Source organism: Capricornis sumatraensis, chromosome 7, assembly GCF_032405125.1.
Source record: "Capricornis sumatraensis isolate serow.1 chromosome 7, serow.2, whole genome shotgun sequence".
In the NCBI taxonomy this organism is placed as follows: domain Eukaryota; kingdom Metazoa; phylum Chordata; class Mammalia; order Artiodactyla; family Bovidae; genus Capricornis; species Capricornis sumatraensis.
In genome coordinates, this window is record NC_091075.1 from 106,108,655 (window position 1) to 106,130,044 (window position 21,390).

The following is a 21,390-nucleotide window of genomic DNA, read 5'->3' on the forward strand; positions in this document are numbered from 1 at the left end:
AGACGCTTACTCCTTGTAAGGAAAGCTATGACCAACCTAGACAGCATATTAAAAGGCAGAGACATTACTTTGTCAACAAAGGTCTGTCTAGTCAAGGCTATGGTTATTCCAGTGGTCATGGATGGATGTGAGAGTTGGACTATAAAGAAAGCTGAGCACCGAAGAATTGATGCTTTTGAACTGTGGTGTTGGAGAAGACTCTTGAGAGTCTTTTGGACTGCAAAGAGATCAAACCAGTCCATCCTAAAGGAGATCAGTCCTAGGTGTTCATTGGTAGGACTGATGTTGAAGCTGAAACTCCAATACTTTGGCCACCTGATATGAAGAGCTGACTCATTAGAAAAAAACCCTGATGCTGGGAAGTATTGAGGGCAGGAAGAGAACGGGATGACAGAGGATGAGATGGTTGGATAGGCATTACTGACTCAATGGACATGAGTTTGGGTGGACTCCAGGAGTTGGTGATGGACAGGGAGGCCTGGTGTGATGCGGTTCATGGGGTCACAAAGAGTCAGACACGACTGAGCGACTGAACTGAACTGAACTGAACTGAGCCAACCTTTCTGACTAAGTAAGCATTCTCTAGAAAACAGAGGAGGAGAAGGTCTTCCGGGCAAGGCAGACAGCTTAGGTAAGGGCCAAAGGTGTGAGAGAGGATGGCTGGGGTCTGGTGTGGGGGTGGGAGGCGGGGTGAGGGAGGGGTGCGATGTAGCAGGAGAGGAACGCTGAGGCCTGAGGGGGCCTGGAACACTCACCCATGTAGGGCTTGGTCCCGGCCATGGAGGAAGCCTTTTCTGCGCCTTTCACGACTGTCGCTATGTTGAAGTCTGTGATGTGAACGTGTCCTGGAGACAGAGAATCAGAAAAAGCAGTTAGCAAGAGCTGCAGGCAGCTGGGTTATCTCCCGTCTGATTTAACACTGTGGTCTGCAAGGGGGGGGATGTACAGGAAGAAAATATTAGAACTTTTACTTACGTTTGTATTTATTTGATACTTTAGAAGTGTCTGTTTTGGTCACATCATTGACAGTAGCCAAGCTATGGAATCATAATAATAAGTGGAATCATCATCCCAAGTCAATCCTAAAGGAAATCAGTCCTGAATATTCATTGGAAGGACTGATGCTGAAGCTGAAACTCCAATACTTTGGCCACCTGATGTGAAGAACTGACTCATTGGAAATGACCCTGATGCTGGGAAAGATTGAAGGCGGGAGGAGAAGGGGACGACAGAGGATGAGACGGTGGGATGGCATCACCGACTCAGTGGACATGAGTCTGAGCAAGCTCTGGGAGTTGGTGATGGCCAGGGAGGCCTGCTGCAGTCCATGGGGTCACAAGAGTTGGACACGACTGAGAGACTGAACTGAAGACATGGAAGCAACCTAAGTGTACATCAAAGGATCCAGGTGTGGCACGTGCATCCCATGGAATTCACTCAGCCTTGAGAAAGAAGGACATTCTGCCATTTGGGACAATAAGGTTGGACCTGGAGGGCATTATGCTAAGTGAGAAGTCAGACAGAGAAGGACAGATACTGCACGGTCTCACTTGTATGTGGAATCTAAAAAAAAAAAAAAAAAAAAGCCAAACTTATAGAAACAGAGAGTAGAAAAGTGGTTGCCAGGGGCTAGAGGAGGGGGAAATAGGGAAAGATTGGTAAGAGGGTACAAACTTTCAACTCTAAGATGAATAACGTTCAAGGATAATGCAGAGCATGGCGACACTTAGCATAAGGCCCCCCAGGTCCATCTGTGTCGATTCAAATGGCAAGTTTTCATTCTTTTTCTAAGGCTGAGTGGTATTCTGTTATATAGCTAAACCACATCTTCTTTACCCCTTCATCTGTTGATGGTAGGTTCCCAGATTCCCTGGAGAACCAATACCGACTATTTGGATTTTCCTCCTTTTCCCCTCCCACCTTCCTTCTGACACTTTCTTTTCTCCTTTCACCCCCACATCTCCTTGTCTCCTTCTTCCGTGTCCCTCTTCCTTCCCTCTTAGGGTACTTGACCCCCACGTCCCATCGGCTCCCATTACTTTAGGCTGGACAGAAAGTGGTTTCCACCCTCCATCCCCCTCCCTACTCAGTTCATCAGTATCGTACTAAGGCCCCCGCTGGCCAGAGCAGGTGCACAGCATAAGCGGTCCTCAGGGCATGAGTAGCCTCTCTTTACACCCCTCCCCCACCTACTATTTTCCTGAAAGAAGGAGTCTGGTCTCACGTGTCTCATTTATTTATCAGAAGCTTCCACTCTCTGGACCAGTGCCTCTAAACTTTAACATTTTTATTATGTCCTCAATATAAATACCAAGCTCCCTGAGGCTTGGTTTTCTCATCTGTAAAATGGGGATGATGATAACAAAATATACATCTCAGAGGGCTGTTGGGAGGAGGCAGAGAATTAATACACAAGAAATGGTTACAGCATACTGCCACACAACAACGAGGGCATTTTCTGTAAGCACTGCTCTTCGCAGCATTATCCTGCAAAGGTGCGGCTCCAGTCTCATCTCCAGCTGGGGCCAATCCATCCCTGCACCCTCCCATTGCCTCAGTTCTAGTGCTAACAAACAAGTAAATTCAAGTCCAGTTTTAGACTGTGAGGTATGTGAAAGTAGGTGGACATCTGAGTGGTTTCTGCACCCCACACCTGTACAGTTCCAAACACAGCAGTACCCTTGGGAAGGAATTCTGGAATCTTAGAATATGGATGGTTTTTATCTGGTTTCATTTCCCCCACTCTTAAATTCTTTAATATTTGCATAATTAAAGTAATGCCAGCTCATTATAATAAATCACAGAATACAAATACGTGTTTGAGGCTCTCCTTTCAACATCCTAGGGTCTCCTCTACCTGCCATATAACCACACTGATTCATTTAGCTCCTCCATTCTTTCTCGCTTTCACTTATGCAAATGTATATCCACATATCACAGGACTTTGGCTTGTTCTTGCAATAAAGAGATCATACTCCATCGATCATTCTAAAAGTCACTTTTGCATTTAATTTGGCTTTGGGATGGAGCACGTGTCTCCAGGTGGCTTTAATAGTTGGCTCAAGTAATTAGCCTCCAACTAAAATAAAGAAGTTTAAATTAAAAAAAAAAAAAGTTGGCTCAGGCTGAGCATATGAACCAATCAGAGCCCGTGAAAACTGGGGAGATGATTTTCTAGGGGGTTCAGGAAAGGAAAAGTTTTCTTCTTTTTCCTTCCAGAAGCTATCTAAAGTGATATTCTCTGCCTTTGGCTGGTGTGATGTGGCCATATGACTCCTGCCCCAAAATGTAGAAGCCATTGGGTGCCACAAAGAAAGACAACCTAAAAATGAAGCCCATCCTTGGAGAAGCCAGAGCTGCAAGGACAGCAAAGAAATGGTGCAAAGCCTGATCAAACCCTGCCTGAAGCCACATTCCACTGGGCCTCAGTTATACATGCTGAAAAACACGTTGCTTAGGGCAATTTGAGTTGGGCTCCTTGTTGTCTGCCACACACTGCTGGTGTCCTAATTGATGCAGCCACTTACCATAAGATTTCAGCAGGTTATTTCACTCTATAAGCCTCCTTCTAATATTAATAAGTACCTGGTAGGGTAATTGGGTGTTAAGGGACTGAGGATGGGACCTTTGAGCAAAGACCTGAAGAAGAGAGGCAGCAAGCCAGTGGACTTCTTGGGGGAGGAGTGAGATGGCTGAGGGGGCTGGCAGCATCAGGACCTTGTAAGGGCCAGCAAGGAGGCCAGAAAGAGAAAGGGGGAAAGGGGTCAGGTGGCTTTTACCCCAAGCATGAGGGTTTTGAGAAAGAGAGACACAATCCCACTCATTTGTATCACTTTGGCTTGTGTGTGGATTACTGGGGGACTCAAAGCAGGGAAACTGATAAAGGGGGGAAAAATGCATCCCTCATCTCTGTAAGCTGCTATTGGTTAAGGCTGCATAAATGGTACAGAATTGGTGCCGAAGTTTATGCTAGTCCTTGAAGAACTTTTGTCGGGGGTGGGGTATGGCTACCCATCCCCTTTTATAAAAGGATTTTTTGGATGTGGATCATTTTTAAAGTTTTTCTTGAATTTGTTACGATGTTGCTTCTGTTTTAGGTTTTGGTTTTTTGTCCATGAAGCATGTGGGATCTTAGTTCCCTGACCAAGGATTGAATTTGCACCTCCTGAATTGGAAGGTGAGGTCCTAACTGGACTGCCAGGGAAGTCTTGCCCTTCCCCTCCTCAAACCTGAAGTTCTAGAGACCAGTGACCCATCCACAGTCGGCAGCTGAAACTTGGGGAGCTGTGTTTTATCTCTAGTCTCTTCCGGGTGGGCGTTTCCACCGTCCCCTGTTGCCCCCTTCAGGGTGGAGTCACCCAGTCCTGTCCCTGTTTCCTCCTGGCCCTCCTGGGTGGAGGCTCTGGGGCAGCTCTGAAGCAGACCTGTCTGCCCAGGAATTCACCTCCAGCAGGAGTGCCAGACAGCAGAACCCCTTTTGATTTCCACACCGTGCTAGCTGATGAGCTGAAACTTCCTGGTGTGCCTCCTTTATTGGTTGAGTCAAGATGTGGGAAAGTGAAAATTAGTGCCATACGAGGTCTCCTCTGAGTTCCTTCTCAGGAGAATGGAAATTTACTACAAAGTGTGCAAATATGAACAGAGTTTTTGGCTATTTGCTTTCTGTAAATTAAAAACATTCAGAAATCAGTGGGAGAATGAGCCCAGTATATGGTGTGAGATCCATTAGTAAAAGTTTGAATGAGAATCATCAACAATTGCCCTTCCACCCCTGTTAATGCATTCTGTACTCCAGCCCTGCTCTCTCCTTTCTCTGAACACATGGAAATTCATCACACCTCCAAGACTTTGACACCATTCAGAAAGCTTTTCCCTCTGCCTGACAGATTTCCATTCATCTTTCAAAACCTGGCTCAAGAGTTGTATTACTGATGGGTGGACATCCAGCCTTTGCTTGATTGCTTCCACTAACAGGAAACTCACTACCATGAGGGGGTTGTGTCTCAGTTGACTTGCTCTGCTAAAACAGATTACCATGGACTGGGTGGTGTAAACATCAACATTTATTCCTCAGCATCAGAGCCTGGAAGTCCAAGACCAGAGTGCCAGCATGGTAGGGTCCTTAGTTTCTTCCTGGATTAGATGGCAAGTTTCTTGCTGTATCTTCACATTGTGAGGAGACAGCAAGCTTGGTCCCTTCATCCCATTATAAGGCACAAATCCCATTGTGGGGGCTCCAATCCTTTGACTTCTTCCAAACCCAATTACTTCTTAAAGGCCTCAGCCCCAAAAGTCATCACATTAGGAGTTAAGGCTTCAACATATCAATTTAATTCCATGGATACTTGGTCCATGGCAGACTGACCAGTTTAGGCCTCTCTCCTGGACCCTCCCAACTCCTCTCCATTTTCATTTCCATCCTAGCATCCACTATGCTGTATCTGCTGTGTCTGTCTCCTTGAGACTAGGTATCCTCCCTTGTTCATTTCTATGTCCCCTATATGTTAGCACTGGCATGACCTGGAAAATGTACTTAACAAGTGTTTGTTGACTGGCTGACTTACTGACCAAATAAAAGATGGAATGAAAGAAATATGGTAGGCAAATGCTATCATCTTTCTTCATTCTTTAGTTCTCAGAGCTATTGCGATATTTACAGGAGTTGACAACATTCCATTTTTTACTTTTAAGACTACAGCAGCAGCAATTTTTCAACCAGATCTCAGATAATGAGACTTAGCCACCATCTCTGTGATTTTGTACTCCCTGGGGTCAGCGTCAGGCTCGGCATGTGCATGAAAAGTGTATGGAAGTGAGAAATGGACCATAAAGAAGACTGAGTGCCAAAGCTTGATGCTTTCAAACTGTGGTGCTGGAGAAGACTCTTGAGAGCCCCTTAGACAGTAAGGAGCTCAAACCAGTCCATCCTAAAGGAGATCAACCTTGAATATTCATTGGAAGGACTGATGCTGAAGCTGAAGCTCCAATATTTTGGTCACTGCTTCAGAGAGCCAACTCACTGGAAAAGATTGAAGGCAAGAAAAGGGGGAAGAAGAGGATGAGATGGTTAGATAACATCACTGACTCAACAGACGTGAGTCTGATCAAACTCCGGAAGAGAGTGAAGGACAGGGAAGCCTGGTGTACTATAGATTATGGGGTTGCAAAGAGTAGGACACAACTTAGTGACTGAACAACAACAACAATCTGTGAATTTGGGGGAAGGGCACTTGAAACTCTACACACTAGGGATGTGTCACTTATCTGTGCCATGGAACTGGGTGATAGAATAGGATGATGGAGATTATACAGGGCTAAAGTTCCATCCACAGTCCCTGCACTGGGGTATAATTACTGATGCACAGAATCAACTCAGTATTACCAGTAGCAGTGACTCCTACTTTGATTCCTGCATTTTCCTTACATATTCCAGGAGGAAGCATCCAAAGCATCCTGAATTTTGTTGTATTTTCACTTGCTTCTCCTTCAGCCACATTGCACAATTGTCTGTTCCTGCTCCACCATGCTCCCTCCCTTCCTTTCACCCCTCTCAGTTCCTGAAATGAAATAACTTTAACTCTGTGTGGATATTTACCAAATGAAGGAGGACAGTGGAGTGATCTCACTGGGACCAACAAGGCCACTGCCTGGGAGAAGATGAGATTCTGCTTGGGAGGGGATAGTCAACCCAGTGGCAGGCTTTATTCAGTGCAGAGTAAGTTCTCTTTAGATCTGTCCTCAGAAGCCAAGATTGGACTTCAGGTAGTAGCCATTAGAGGGTGCTAGACCAGAAGTTAGGATGGCAAGAAGCTCCTGTGTAAGAGATGATCTTCTACCACATCATTTTTTTGCCTTGTTTCCCTGAAATTTAGAGTCAAGTCTCGTATGAACATCTGTCTCCATCTTAGCTGGTTTACAGGGTATACAACGTGCCTATGCCAGAGGTCAGAGGGGTGCTGCTGAAAAGATGCAGCTGGATGCCCAAGGATGCTCAAGAGGATGAGAACCCTGGCTGTGGGTCCAGGTGCCTCACCCATGGCAGGCCCCAGAGCTCACTGCTGATGAAGCTAATAATATCTGTACTTCCAAGATGCCAGTGTGATAGAACCCCGGATGCTGATCCTCCCCTTAGGATCATGCATTCTGAACACTTTTCCTTCCTCCCACTTCTCTTCATGGAGATCATACTGAACTTACTTCAGGACAGTGGCAGAAAGAGAGAGAAAAAAATGAAGGAAGGAAGGAAAGAAGGAAATAAAAAAAGAAAGAAAAAGAAAGTAAGGGAGAGAGAGAGAGAGGGAGAGAAACAAATCAAATTCTAGGGTACCAGCTTATTCAGGCTTCTTTTGGCTTTACTGCAGTAGGAAGACTGACTGTGTGAGGGCAGGCCTTTGCCTGATGTAGAATGAAATGACCCTCTGATTTTCTTCTGCTTTATTTGCTTTGACTTCCTTCCATTTGTTGGTCATAGGGTAGGAAGGCAGGGCTATCAAAACAATCTGTGTGTTCCCAGATCTCCTTAGGCAGAAGAGAACAAAAAACTGGGAACAAGAAATGCAACAGGCCTGGGATTTCCTAAGCTCCTAGACTGAGATTTGGGGGAATTCCCAGCTGCAGTCCATGGGATCATAAAGAGTCAGATACAACTAAGCACCTGAACAACTCAGCGGAGATGAGTTTCAATACCTTCCCCCAGATATACTGTGTTTCATAAAATCTGCCCAGCCTTCGCATCCTATTTGAGTTGATCCTGCTTAAACACCACCTCACTCAAGGCTTTTGAATGAGCTCAACAATTCTGTTTCTTTCCCTTTTCTCTACTTCTGTGGCTTTTAATGTTAAATCACTAGATTTTGGTTAATTAGTTACTAGCATAGCCAAGGCTATCTGACCAAGGTGCTCCCCTTCCATATATATGCTGGTATGTGACTTTACACAGTCATACAAGTCACAATGAATCAGATGCAGAGAAGCTTTTAGAACACTTTCTCAGCCATGATCTGCTCTTTGCGAGGACTCTGAGGGGCACTGGGATAGAGATTATCTTTTGACACTTAGTATCCTTTTCCACTCCTTTCTTTCCTGCCCCCTGTATTATAACGACAAGAAAGAGAGAGAGAGAGAGAGAGAGAAAAACAAAAAAAAAACACATGTCTTGACTCTCTTGCAGCTAGGGTTCTGGGCAAGATTTAGATTCTGCCATTCAAATGCATGCTGTTCAAATGCACTCAGGCAAGATTTGGAATGGGGTTTCCCTAGTGGCTCAGACAGTAAAGAATCCACCTGCAGTGCGAGAGACCTGGATTTGATCTCTGGGTCAGGAAGATCCCCCTGGAGGAGGGCATGGCTACTTACTCCAATATTCTTGCCTGGAGAATCCCCATGGACAGAGGTGCCTGGCAGGCTTCAGATCATGGGGTCACAAAGAGTCAGACATGACTGAGCAACTAGCACGGCACAAGGTTTGGAAGTAGAAAGTAAGCCAAGGGAGAAAGCCATTTGAAGGCTGGAGTTACACCGTCTCAAGCCAAGGAAGTATGCATGTCACCAAACCAGAAGCTAGGGGACAGAATTGACACCTGCCCATCCCTGTTGCCTTCAGAGGGAGCACAGCCCTGCATACATCTTGACCTTGGGTTTCAGTCTCCAAGACCGTGAGAAAATACATCTCTGCTCTTGATTGCCTCTCAATTTGTGGGCTTTGTTCCAACACCTCTGGAAAGCTAATACAGGAGGCTATTTAGTGGAGGGTCATGAGAGATTCCTTACACAGGGTCTTCAGGACCTTAAGACATCACATGGTACTAGAAACTTCCTTCCACTCCCAGCAGTCTTCAGCAAGAATCTCAATACAGCCCTCCCAAGGATCCTAGTATAGCTTTAAACTGCATTCCTAAGCTAAACTCTTGGAACCCTATCTAGAATAATGACACTATCTCTTGGCTCCTCAGACTCAGTAGAAATATCTCTGCCCCTCAATCTGCCCTGGTGGTTCTCCCCACTTCCATCTCAGCTGTTCCAATCTCTGTATCTCAGGCTTCAGCATCAACACACGCCTTCTGTTAATTTCCTGGATTCTCTTCCTGCCAAGATGGAGATGGCATGGCACACACAGTGTTCTGATGAGGGGGATGGGGGTGTTGCTGCTGCTGGATATTGCCATTTTGTGGAGCACGCATCACAATTATCAACAAATATGTTAGCAACAGATGGAGAGGCAAGTCTTCAAAATGAGTCCAGTGAGTGAGTGCTCTGAAATATTGTCTATTAATGGAAAACTTGAGGTATAGTAAAGCCAACGGATTAAGAGACTCTTGCCTGGAAAATCCCATGGCCGGAAAAGCCTGGTAGGCTACAGTCCATGGGGTTGCGGAGAGTAGGACACGACTGAGCAACCTTACTTTCACTTTTCATTTTTATGCATTGGAGAAGCAAATGGCAACCCACTCCAGTGTTCTTGCCTGGAGAATCCCAGGGACGGCGGAGCCTGGTGGGCTGTCGTCTATGGGGTCGCACAGAGTCAGACACGACTGAGGCGACTTAGCTGCTGTTGAAAAGATAAGCCTGTCATTCACGGTTCCTAAGAGGAGGGGACACATCATACCATTGGGGGTCACCCCGGGGAAGCACCAGGGTTGATCACAAGACATAGGCATAAGGGAGAAAATGTGGTCAAGAGCTTCTCTGGTGGTTTCTGTGGGAAGGAACAGGAGAAGCAGGGCAAGCAGGCTTAGGACTGGCTAGTCTGAATAATTTCAGGAGTTTCTGGGGGCACAGGACTGTCCCTGGTCATCTGGGCCCTGGCACAGGGGAGCTTAGGGAAAGTGGATGGTGGCCTGGAGTGGGCAAAAGTCAAGCATCCGCATACAGGAAATAGAAGACTCAGTGAATACAATGAGAAAACAAATTCACTCTGCTGGTGTGCCTGTATGAAAGACCCTAAAGCTCCAGGTGAGGTTTCTGACCCCCAAGTCTTCATCCCAAGGCCACTGAGAAATGTGAGTTCTACACTTCATAGACAGCTGTCCTGAGACCATTGGAGCTTTCTCACTGGCCTTCCGGAATGCTCTGTTGCCCTTCCCAATGCTCTGTTGACCCCATGCATGCTGCAGGATCCAGCAAACCCTCCCTCCTCCTCCTCCCCAAGCCCCACTGCCCTGGTGTTCCTGCACAGCTGCCCAGCACTGGCCTTGCTGGGTCTGTATCACTCTATCCTTCCCACAGCCCTGGGTACACCTTAGAACCACCTGGTAAGTTTAAACATCTCACTTTCTCCTGCAAGATGAGTCAAATAGGACTTCTAAGTTTGGCCCTTGACATTGGCACTTTTTATAGTTCCTAGGTGATGTGCAGCCATGGCTGAGAAACACTACCCTACCCTGTGAGGTTCTTGACCACAGGGGCTCTGTGTCCTTGGGTCACCTGGCACAATGCCTGGCCTACGGCAGGTCTGCAAAATGAAGGAATCACTTTTTTGCATACAGAAGAGGAAAAAGCTACAGCTGTCTCTTGGTATCTTCAAGGGACTAGCATCAGGACCCCCACTGATACCAAAATCTTTGGATGTTAGAATCCCTTGTATAAAGTGGTGTAGAATTTACCACTGGGGCACACCTGCCCAAGTTTTTTCAACTTTTAATACCTAATACAATGCAAATGATATGTAAATAGTCATAAATACAATGTATATGTTATATAAATAGTTGCCAGCCTTGAATTCAAGTTTTGCTTTTTGACATTTTTTGGAATTTTTTTCCCCAAATGTTTTTTGATCTGAGATTGGCTGAATGTGAGAACGTGGACCCCTCAGATGCAGAAAGCTAACAGTATACGGTCAGTAAATTTGAACAAGAGCCTTCAGTGACACTCAGGGCAAAATGCAAGCAGTGCCCTTCTGTCTCTGACTCCCAGTTCTTTGCCCATTTTGAGGGAAGTCAAACTCCAATACTTTGGCCACTTGATGTGAAGAGCTGATTCATTTGAAAAGACCCTGATGCTGGGAAAGATTGAGGGCAGGAGGAGAAGGGGAAGACAGAGGATGAGATGGTTGGATGGCATCACCGACTCAATGGACATGAGTTTGGGTAAACTCCGGGAGTTGGTGATGGACAGGAAGGCCTGGCCTGCTGTGGTCCATGGGGTCGCAAAGAGTCAGACACGACTGAGTGACTGAACTGAACTGAAAGCTCTCCAGTGATGCTTTCAAACTGCGGTGCTGGAGAAGACTCTTGAGAGTCCCTCAGACAGCAAGGAGATCAAGCCTAAAGGAAAGAGTCAATCCTAAAGGAAAATAACCCTGAGTATTCATTGGAAGGACTGATGCTGAAGCTGAAGCTTCAATACTCTGACAACCTGATGTGAAGAGCCGACTCACTGGAAAAGATCCTGATGCTGGGAAAGATTGAAGGCAAAAGGAGAAAGGGGGGGGCAAAGGATGAGATGGTTGGATGGCATCACCAACTCAATGATCATGAGTTTGAGCAAGCTCTGGGAGATAGTGAAGGACAGGGAAATCCTGGAATACTGCAGTCCATGGGGGTCTCAAAGAGTTGGACACAACTGAGCAACTGAACAAAAATAACAAGTTCCGCATGTGTTAAAGACCAGCACCCCTACTTGTGCTAGTGACTCCTTTTCTATGAGCATCTTGCAGATGATTGCATTAATCTCTGCAATTCTTCCCCCATCTTGGGATCCATCCTTCTTGGGATGCAACTTGGCAGTGCCCAACCCCCCAGTTGGTTGGGCCTTACGACTTGCTTTGCCCACTGAGATGGCAGCAAACGTGACACAGGCGGAGGCTGAGTGATTGGACTTTCCCTGCTCCTTCTCCTGCTCTGGCCATGCAAGGTCACATGGGGCTGACTTGCCAGAGGATGACCCATGAGCCGCTGGGCTGAGCTGTCGAGTCAATGAACCAAAGTCATGGTGTACCAGCAAGCAGCCAGGTGAACCCCAGACGTGGCAGGGAGCACAGCCAATGTCACTGCAGCTGCCTAGCTGACCCTGCTGGACCTCAGTCTTAGGAGCAAGCCCTGCCTAGGAAAGCTTCAGAGACCTGTGAGCTTAACTGGATGCACGTTTGTGCCATTACATTCAGGTGGTTATTCATCACCCAGCATCACTGTGCCACGAGAAAATTGAATGCAATCCCTTCCTCTTCCCCCTACAGTTTAAATTCCCGATTTCCCCAAGCACTCTGCCCTCAGCCCTAAAACACACTCAGCTCTTCTCCTCATACTACGCTAGAATGCTACCTTTTCCTTCAACTTCCTTTTACCTCCAGGAATGGTCTCCTTCAGGCTTTCCAGGTGGTGTTAGTGGTTAAGAACCTGCCTGAGACATAAGAGACATGGGTTCGATCCCTGGGTCAGGGATCCCTGGATCGATCCTGGAGGAGGGCATGGCAACCCACCCCAGTATTCTTGCCTGGAGAATCCCATGGACAGAGGAGTCTGGCGGGCTACAGTCCATAGGGCCTCAAAGAGTCAGACATGACTGAGCGACCTAGGATGCATGTGCCATCTCTCTGCTTTTGCTGTTAGCCAAGAGAGCCCAATCTCAGAGGAGAATTAGGACCCATTCTAGGAGACAAATCCAGCCTGGGGGACAGGAAAGCAGGGCAGACAGTGGGGGAGCAGAGTCTTCCATAAGTCTTGGATTTTGTGTACCCAGCAGATCTTGAACATTTTTAATAAAAATATAAATGCAGTTATTTAATTATGCTTATGCTTCATTGTAAACAAAGCAACCAACTTGTTCTCCGAGAAAACATTTAATGAGATTCATCAGCAAACTCTTTAAATAGGAACACACAGTTATCTGTTTTGTAAACTTTTTTTAATGCAGTTAACAAAAGGCTACGGAGATCCAATGTACAGAATGGTGATTGTAGCCAATAAGACTGTATTGTGAACTTGAAATTTGCTAAGAAGGTAGATCTTAAATGTTCTCACTATTCACACAGTAAAAATGCAAATATGAGTGGTGATGGATATATTAATTATCTTGATTGTGGAGTTGATTTCACAATGTACATGTGAATTAAATCATCATATTGTACACCTTTTAAAAATCACATTGTACAACATATTGTACTACATATATACAGTTTTTATTTTCCAATAACACCTCAGTAGAGCTGGAAGGAAAAGAAAGGCAACAATGACTAAGAAAGAAAAAAAAGAAAAGCTAATGAGATTCTATCTGCTGTCATAAATCAGAGAAAGGAAAACCATGGTCACAGCCTCCTCTCCTGTCCTTCTCTCCTGGGGAGGAGACTTGTGTTTTCTGAGAATCTCTGCTCCTGATTTTCCTTCTGCACTTTCTGAAAAGGCACCCACTGGATGCTGAAGCTGAAGGAGGGGAGGGTATCAGCCACTCACTCCTTAGTATGAAATAGTGTTCAGTGCTCCGTTCCCACACCAAGCTTGATAAAATAGGAGCTTAGAGAAGAGAGGGAAGGGTCCAGTAAGAGGTGCTTGGGGAGTGTGTGGAATGCTGCAAAACCACAGCTCAGGGTCAGGACACTGTATAAGGGGATGGTGAAGGACAGGGTGTGGTGCTGGAGAAGATTCTTGAGAGTCCCTTGGACTGCAAGGAGATCCAGCCAGTCCATCCTAAAGGAGACCAGTCCTGGGTGTTCATTGAAAGGACTGATGTTGAAGCTGAAACTCCAGTACTTTAGCCACCTGATGCAAAGAGCTGACTCATTGGAAAAGACCCTGGTGCTGGGAAAGATTGAGGGCAGGAGGAGAAGGGGATGACAGAGGATGAGATGGTTGGATGGCATCACCGACTCAATGGACATGGGTTTGGGTGGACTCCGGGAGTTGGTGATGGACACGGAGGCCTGGCATGATGCGGTTCATGGGGTCACAAAGAGTCGGACATGACTGATCGACGGAACTGAACTGACTGACAGGGAGGAAATCTGAAAAACAGGCAAGGGCTGAGGTGGAGAGGTGAGGCCAAGTGCAGAAGGGGAGGAAGGAAAGGATGGGTGCAGATCCAGGAACTCAGGAGCGAGGGAACGCAGAGAAGGCGGTGTGAGCTGTGTCCCGAGGCTATAGTGTCGGGCAGGAACTGTGGCATCAGGCAGGCCCAGCTACCCCACGGGCTCCCTGAATCTCATTTCTTTGTAGATGAAGTGGCTGAATTATTGCTATTGCCTGGTATTCCTGTCTTGATTTTGCTTTCCAGAAGGAAAGCTGCCCAGGGCCTGAAAGGTCTTTGTCCCAAAGTCTCTCTCAGTAAATAGGCAGGGCTCTGAGTATTCCAGCCAGAACCCTGCTTCCCAAGCCCAGGGCTTCCAGGAAAGCCCTGCCAGGGGTCCTGGCATCACTCAGCCTGGGCCTCTGCTTGCCTCCACCTCACCTGCTTCCGTGGTCTCAGCAGAGAAAGGGTAGGGGAGGCTGAGTCCTATAAGCTAACACAGCCCTCACGAGCACCTCTTATGTCTCGGTGCTGGGACAGCAGCTCACCTTCACCGTTTCGTCTTAGACCTTCACTGCCCTGACAGGTGGTATTACTTCTGCTGTGTGACCTGCCCAAAGACACACAGCTAGTTGGGGGACCAGCTGAGACTCGGGTCTGGGATTCTTGACTTTTACATACAAACTGGGGACTCTGATTTGCATCCTCGGCTCCGCCCAGTTTTCCCTGGCATCCTGAGCTTATTCTTGCCCTTCCATCAGGAGCCCAGGGATTTCAACTCACTTCCCCAAGGCATTTGGTCTGGGTTTAGCCTCTGGCGGGAGACTGGAGCGCTGACGGTCCCTTCCACCATTCCCACTCTGCCTCCCAGTACCTACAGTGAGGCAGGATTCCCTGAGACACACGCGTCCTAGAGCAGCTCCGAGCCACAGCGTCAGCCTGCGTGGAGTCGGGGAGGGAGGTCTAACACAGCCGTGTCGAAGAGTCGACAGATCCGTCTCTGGATGATTCAGCAGCATCTCATGGATTTTTCCCCACCTGCTCACTCCAGCCCACCCTCCCCCAAACCCTTGAGGGATTAGTTCCTGTAAGAACATCAGCGAATTAAGTCTTCAAGTCCACCATGATTGGCCTTGGCTTTGCATCCAGCGGCAGCTATATATTGGCAGTGGACTGCAGTGGACTGTCCATCATTGCTGGGTTGTACCCTGGACTCGCGGTCCTAACTTGGTTGGATACCACATCCCAGGGGTTGACTCAGAACACCGAGGCCCAGGTTCTCTAAAGCAGGGTCCGTCCTCTGTGTCTTACCAAGCCCCCCAGGGGGATTCTGATAAGACCAGAGTCAGAAAGCCACTGACAGGGAACTATCTCCATGGACCAGCAGTGTCAGGCTTAACTGGGAGTGGGGAGAAATGCAGAGTCCCAGACCCAACTCAGTCTACTGAATCAGTTTAAGAAGATGCCCTGACTCCTCATGAAAGCTTGAGAAGCCCGGGTGAGGAAAGGCTTTAGCGGATTACTGATGATTGAGGTCCAACTCACCAGGCATGCTCTGTCCCACTTGATCCCATGGCAGTCAGGAACGTGGGTACCATTTTGACTGTTATATCAAGGAAGACATGGAGGCTTTGAGAGGTGAGTGTGAGTGACTTTTCTGAAGCCCTTAGATTCACAGGCCGGGGGGCAGGGGTGGGGAGACTCAAAGCCTCCAACCCTGTATCCCATTCCCACTCCTGCCCTGCCATTCTCACACCAGGATGTGAACAATGAGGTCTTTGGATGCGAAACCTTCAGATACGTTGGACTGTTGGACTGGACTCACCGCGGCAGGACACAGACCAGAAATTTACACAGGTGTCCATTCAGCAGGATTGAAACAAAAAAGGCTTTCCAGTCAACGCTAAAATTCAACTCACCAGGAGCCGCCCCCACCCCAGATTCCCAGAGCCTCAAAATTGCCACTGAAACAGTCTCTAGAAAAAGTAACAGGCTTACCATGTTCGTCCAGCAATATGTTGTCTGGCTTGATGTCTCTGCAAGAGAAAACAGAGAAGCTGAAAATAGGATTCCTTGAGTGTATGGAGGAGCACATATCAAGCATGACAGCTGGGGACAAACACCTGACAACACACAGTGTGCTTGCCTCTCCCCCGGCCTGAAGGCCGAGACAAACACCTGACAACACCCAGTTGCTTGCGTCTCCCCCGGCCTGAAGGCTCAGGCAGCAAGCAGGACAGTTGTTATTATTACGAAAGCAGAGCCCCGTGTCCTTGCTTTCCTTTTCTTTTCCTGGAACTGCAAGTGGATTGTGTGAGTATATTTTTTCCTGAATGTTTTAATGATGTCTGGCCAGTTGACTCCCAGGAGTGACTGCTCACTGAGCCCTGGGTCTCTTCAGTGAGTACAGACACTTTTGCTTCCTGGTGGAATTTAGCCCTTGCCCCTCGGTACGTACTAACCTCCCAGGTTTAATGGCCTTTGTTCCATAGACCTGGGAACTGCAGCTCTAGGAGGGTCAGTAACTTGTCCAGGTCAGAGATGGACCACAGTCTCTGCTAGTTTTTGTATGATCTCAGGAGATGGGACATTTATTATAAAGAAGTGAATGGAGCATGCATTTCTAAAATCTGTGATTTTAATATGGAGCTTCGGAAAGCACATGCATGTTCATGATGAGTAAATCAGGGTTGAAGGTGTCAATTTAGTTTCTTGAAAAATCACACCCAGCAATCAACCAGTTTTTGCAGTTTGTGAGCTTAGGAGGGTTTCTACATTTTTAAAGGATTATAAAAGGCAAAACAAGACACATGTATAGCACACAAAGCAAAAATGAAAAGAAATGTGTAACACACACTGATGTGGCCCTCAAAATCTGAAATAGTTATTATCTGGTCCTTTTAGAAGGCTGCTGATCCCGTTTAGGGCCTCCCTGGTGGCTCAGATGGTAGAAAATCTGCCTGTAATGCGAGAGACCCAGGTTTGATCCCTGGGTCAAGAAGATCCCCTGGAGAAGGGAATGGCAACCCACTCCAGTATTCCTGCCAGGAGAATTTCATGGACAGATGAGCCTAGTGGGCTATAGTCCATAGGATTGCAGAGTCCGACACAACTGAGCGACTAACACTTTCACTTTTAGGGTAACACAGTGGGCCATGTGCAGCAAAACCTGAGCTAGGCAGTTTCTGAAAAGTTCAGCTCTCCTCATCCTTAAAGCAAAGGGCTCCCAACTCTAAGCTGTGCTTTTTAAAAGCAGGGGCTTTGCTTTCTTCACTTTTTGCACTTCCAGCATGGTGCTTGTAACCAACAGACACTGTCAGAGAAAAACCAGGACAGTAGTTAAAGCACTGAAGATAGATTTTATTCAACAGCAATCACCAAAGGGGAAAAGGGATCTCAGCATAGAACTGGGCTTCATTCCAAATCCAGTGTGGACAAGTGGGAATTTGAAGCTGAGGAGGTAGGGGTTGGTGGATGGAAAGTCACTAACTTTTCATCAGTATTCTTGCTGAGGGCAGCCAGGGCATCAAACCACTTGGGGGATGAGCAGCCTGATCAGAGGATGATGAGTTTGGGCAGATATTGGATTATGGCTAAACTGACTTAGTGAAGGTAACAGTGAAAGTCGCTCAGTCGCATCTGACTCTTTGTGACCCCATGGATTATATGGTCCATGGAATTCTCCAGGCCACAATACTGGAGTGGGTAGCTGTTCCCTTCTCCAGGGGATCTTCCCAGTCTGGGGAACAAATTCTGGTCTCCCACATTGCAGGCAGATTCTTTACCAGCTGAGCCACCAGGAAAGCCCAAGAATACTGGAGTGGGTAGCGTATGCCTTCTCTAGCAGATGTTCCTGACCCAGGGATCGAACTGCAGTCTCCTGCATTGCAAGCAGATTCTTTACCATCTCAGCTATCATGGAAGCCCCTAAACTGACTTAGTAGGTTTTAACTAAGACTGGACAATGCAGAAACCAACATGGAAGTCCAAAAGATGAAGCCCGGTTTCAAAAGAACTCAGAAGAGCCTGAGCAGAGATTTAGAGAGAAGAGAATCTTTATCAACACACAGGAAACAGGGAAGAATGAATGTGAGATACACAGCCTTGGAGAAACTGAGTTGACACTTTCAGCTCTGATTTACACACCATTAGCAAGCACACACTTTCCGAAGTGTTGTATTAAAGCCATAGATTTTAGAAATGCAAGCCCCACTCACCCATTTAGAGTCAATGTCAAATCCTTTGAGGCTAATGATGGCTTTCTTGGAAATAAAAAGTGACTGCTCCAGAGTTTATCAAATAGCAATTCTACCTGAAAACACAACGTGGTTATTTGGAACCATATGAGGCAATGTCTGCAGCTTTGGGGAAAGAAAGGGACACTCAATCCATATATTAAATTTTCATTTTGTTGTGACTTTTCCCACCATGAATATTGATGGGCATTAAACCAATGAACTCCATGCTGCCAAGTTCACCAACATCCCTGGTGAACAGAGGTGGGTTGTTAACGGAGCCCCCAGGGGAAGGATGAACTTGAGAACACACACAATTAAAACAAAAGGCAGAAGACCTGGAGTCAAGTGTTTGTGGCTCAAATCAGCAAACACTTGGGCCCCCGTCTAGGGCCTACCCCGGGAATGTTTCTTCAAGAAAGGTGAGAAAAGGGAAAATAGATACTTGTTAAGAATGAAAACAGCAGTGAATGTGAAAGAGCATCCTTTCTTTAAGGTGTCACTGGACTAGGGTGACCTTGTCTGGGGCCTGGGGATCTCAGAAGAGGTGGCCATGAGCAGAAGCTTGGACCCGAACGGCTGCAAGGTCCTTGACCCGAGCTGCTGCCTCCCCTGATGCTGAGCGTGCCCTGTCTTGGGTTTTCTGACCACCTCTCTCCAGTCCTTCCTTCTTCATCCTTCATCTCCTCCTTCAGTCCCTTCCTTTTCCTTCTGGGGACATTCCTCAAGTGCTTCCTCCTGGCAGATCTGGGCAGAGAGCTTGACCTGCAGAGGCTCCAGACATAGTCCCTCCCCTCCAGAAGCTCAGACTCAGTGGGAAGGGGAGGGGAGACACGCAGGTGGAAGGCTCAGAAGCCACAGTACAGACTGGCCACGGAGCCCAGGGAAGAGGGAACGGCCGGCCAGGGATCACATGGACCAGTGGGGACCAGGATGGAAGAACCAAGAAAAGATGGGGCAGTGGTGGCAAGCCTAAGGAGAGGCGACTGGTATAGGTGGGTGAATAGCATCCCCCCCGAATTCAGAATACTTAGGACCTCAGAACGTGATGCTATTTTGAGTCACGGCCTTTGCTCCTCCAAGGAATTAGTTAAGGATCTCAAGATGAAATAACCTTGAGTTTGATGCTGTCTGTTATCTTAGAAAGGAGAGAGGGGTTTTGTCACAGACACAATGGGGAGAAGAGGTCATGTCTAGACAGAGGCAGAGTCTGGAGTGATGTGGCCACAAGCCAAGGAGAACCAGCAGCTCCCAGAAGCTGGAAGAGGAAGGCAAAGATTCTCTCCCAGAGCCTCTGGGGTAGGGTGGCCCCACAGGCACCTGAATTTCAGCCTTCTGGCCAGAACTGTGAGGTCACAGATTTGCATGTTTTGAAGCCACCGATTTTGTGAGAATTTACTGCAACAGCCACAGGAAGCTGCATGCCTAGTGGAGCAGAAGGAGAGCTTATGGAGGAGGTGGGTAAATGTCAAGCTCCAACTAGAGTCCCTCAGTGACCACGGTGTGACCTTGGAGAGGACCACCGTCCATTAGAGCCCATCAGAAGGTCCCTGTTTGTGGCCTCTTACATCCTGAGGACCAAACAAGGGCAGAGGTATGAGTGACTTGGCTTTCTAGGTGGCGCTAGTGGCAAAGAACCCGCTTGCCAGTTCAGAGGACATAAGGGACGCCGGGTCCTTCGATCTCTGGGTCAGGAAGACCCCCTGGAAAAGGAAATGGCAACCCACTCCAGTGTTCTTGCCTGGAGAATCCCCATGGACAGAGGAGCCTGGTGGGCTACAGTCCATGGGGTTGCAGACTCGGACATGACTGAAGGCACTTAGCACGCACGAGTGACTTGGTAGACTAGACCCCATGGCTCCAAGGAAAGAGGGTGTTCTGTCTGGGCGAGTCCTACTCAGGAGCAACCTGCCTGAGTCCCCACGCCCACACCTCTTGGTGTTGGGGTGAACCCCCTGTACCTCGGCTTCCCTTGTGGTGTGGACAAACTGTCTGACACAAGCTCTGCATCGGCTCTCAGCACACAGGGGAGTCAGTGATCCTCAGGCATCCCCTCCATGGTCCCTGGGGCCACGACAGTGGACAAGACAGAGCCAGTCAAATGGAGCTCGCTTCTAGGAGGGGGACAGGAGTGAAAAATGGACACGACCCCAAGTTGGGACAAGTGCTCTGAGAAGAACAAATCAGGGTCTAGAAAGGAGACCTGCTTTGAGTAGGCGGCCATGGAAGGGCTTTCAGAAGATGTAGCATCAGGTTGACATCTGAATGGCAGGAAAGAGAAAGTCTGATATGACCCAGGAGCAAGCTCTCATTTTGCCAGTGAAGGCACAGAAGGCTGAGAGGGTGAATGGTTTAAACCTGTGATATCCATCCAGCTGAGGGGACAAGACAAGGTGGCAGGGTCATCCCGATGATTGCAGGCTATCAGACTCATCCTGGTGGGCCTGAATACAGGAGCCTCCCTTGCCGGCCGTCCTGTGGGAGCAGCGACATGGCAGGCCACTACAGGCACTTCTAGAAACTGAATGTCAGCAAGGAAACAGGGACTTCACTCCTGTGGCCACCAGGGACAGAAGTCTGTCAACAATCAGGAGACCTTGGGACAGATCCAGAAAGATCCAGAAAGGAAGGCATCCCAGTGGGCTCCAGGATCGAAGGCTTGTGACACCCTGAGCAGAAGGGCCAGCTAAGCTGTGCACCAACTCCTGACCCCTGGGAAACTGAGGAAATAAATGTAAAAAACCTCCCCTTTAGTAGAAACTTGTTCTGCCATGATAAAAGACTGCTACGAGAGCTATATGACCTTGGGCAGCATCCTCTGAGCCTCGCTTGCCTAATCTGGAAACTGGGAATGATGGTTCCTGTCTGACAGTGGCTGGGGGTGTATACACGGAGGTGCTATCATGGGAGGCTTAGTGGGGCTCCCGGTGCACAAGCAGTGCTGAAATAAACAACAATGAAGGTTCTATCATTGTTCTTTAAAGGGAGCTTCTTAAGCTTTTACAAAGTGAATTAGGTATCTTTCATAGGAAACTCACCAGGCAGACTTGCAAAGCCTTACAGAGCAGCCGGGAGCCTGAGTCATTCAGGATTTAATAAGAATAGCATTTATGGGCAAAGCATCTTATCCGAACCTCTAGGTTAGCGGGTTCCAGGGCCATTTCCTCCGGTTCTGCTTTTCACATTGATTGTATCTCAGCTCAAGCACGTCATCCAGCTG

The 21,390-nt window shown here is 47.6% G+C and overlaps 1 protein-coding gene across 2 annotated transcripts in view; it reads right to left on the minus strand.

The window, feature by feature from the left end:
- STK32B (serine/threonine kinase 32B) overlaps positions 1–21,390 on the minus strand; it is a 384,837-nt gene that overhangs the window by 56,811 nt on the left and 306,636 nt on the right. Inside the window, exons 5-6 of one of the 2 annotated variants that reach the window (XM_068975347.1) lie at positions 15,934–15,971; positions 756–845 (exon numbers count right to left, since the gene is read on the minus strand). In XM_068975347.1, coding sequence (XP_068831448.1) covers positions 756–845; positions 15,934–15,971 — 128 coding nt within the window. The remainder of the gene's footprint in view (positions 1–755; positions 846–15,933; positions 15,972–21,390) is intronic. The other variant, XM_068975348.1, reaches the window with a different exon arrangement.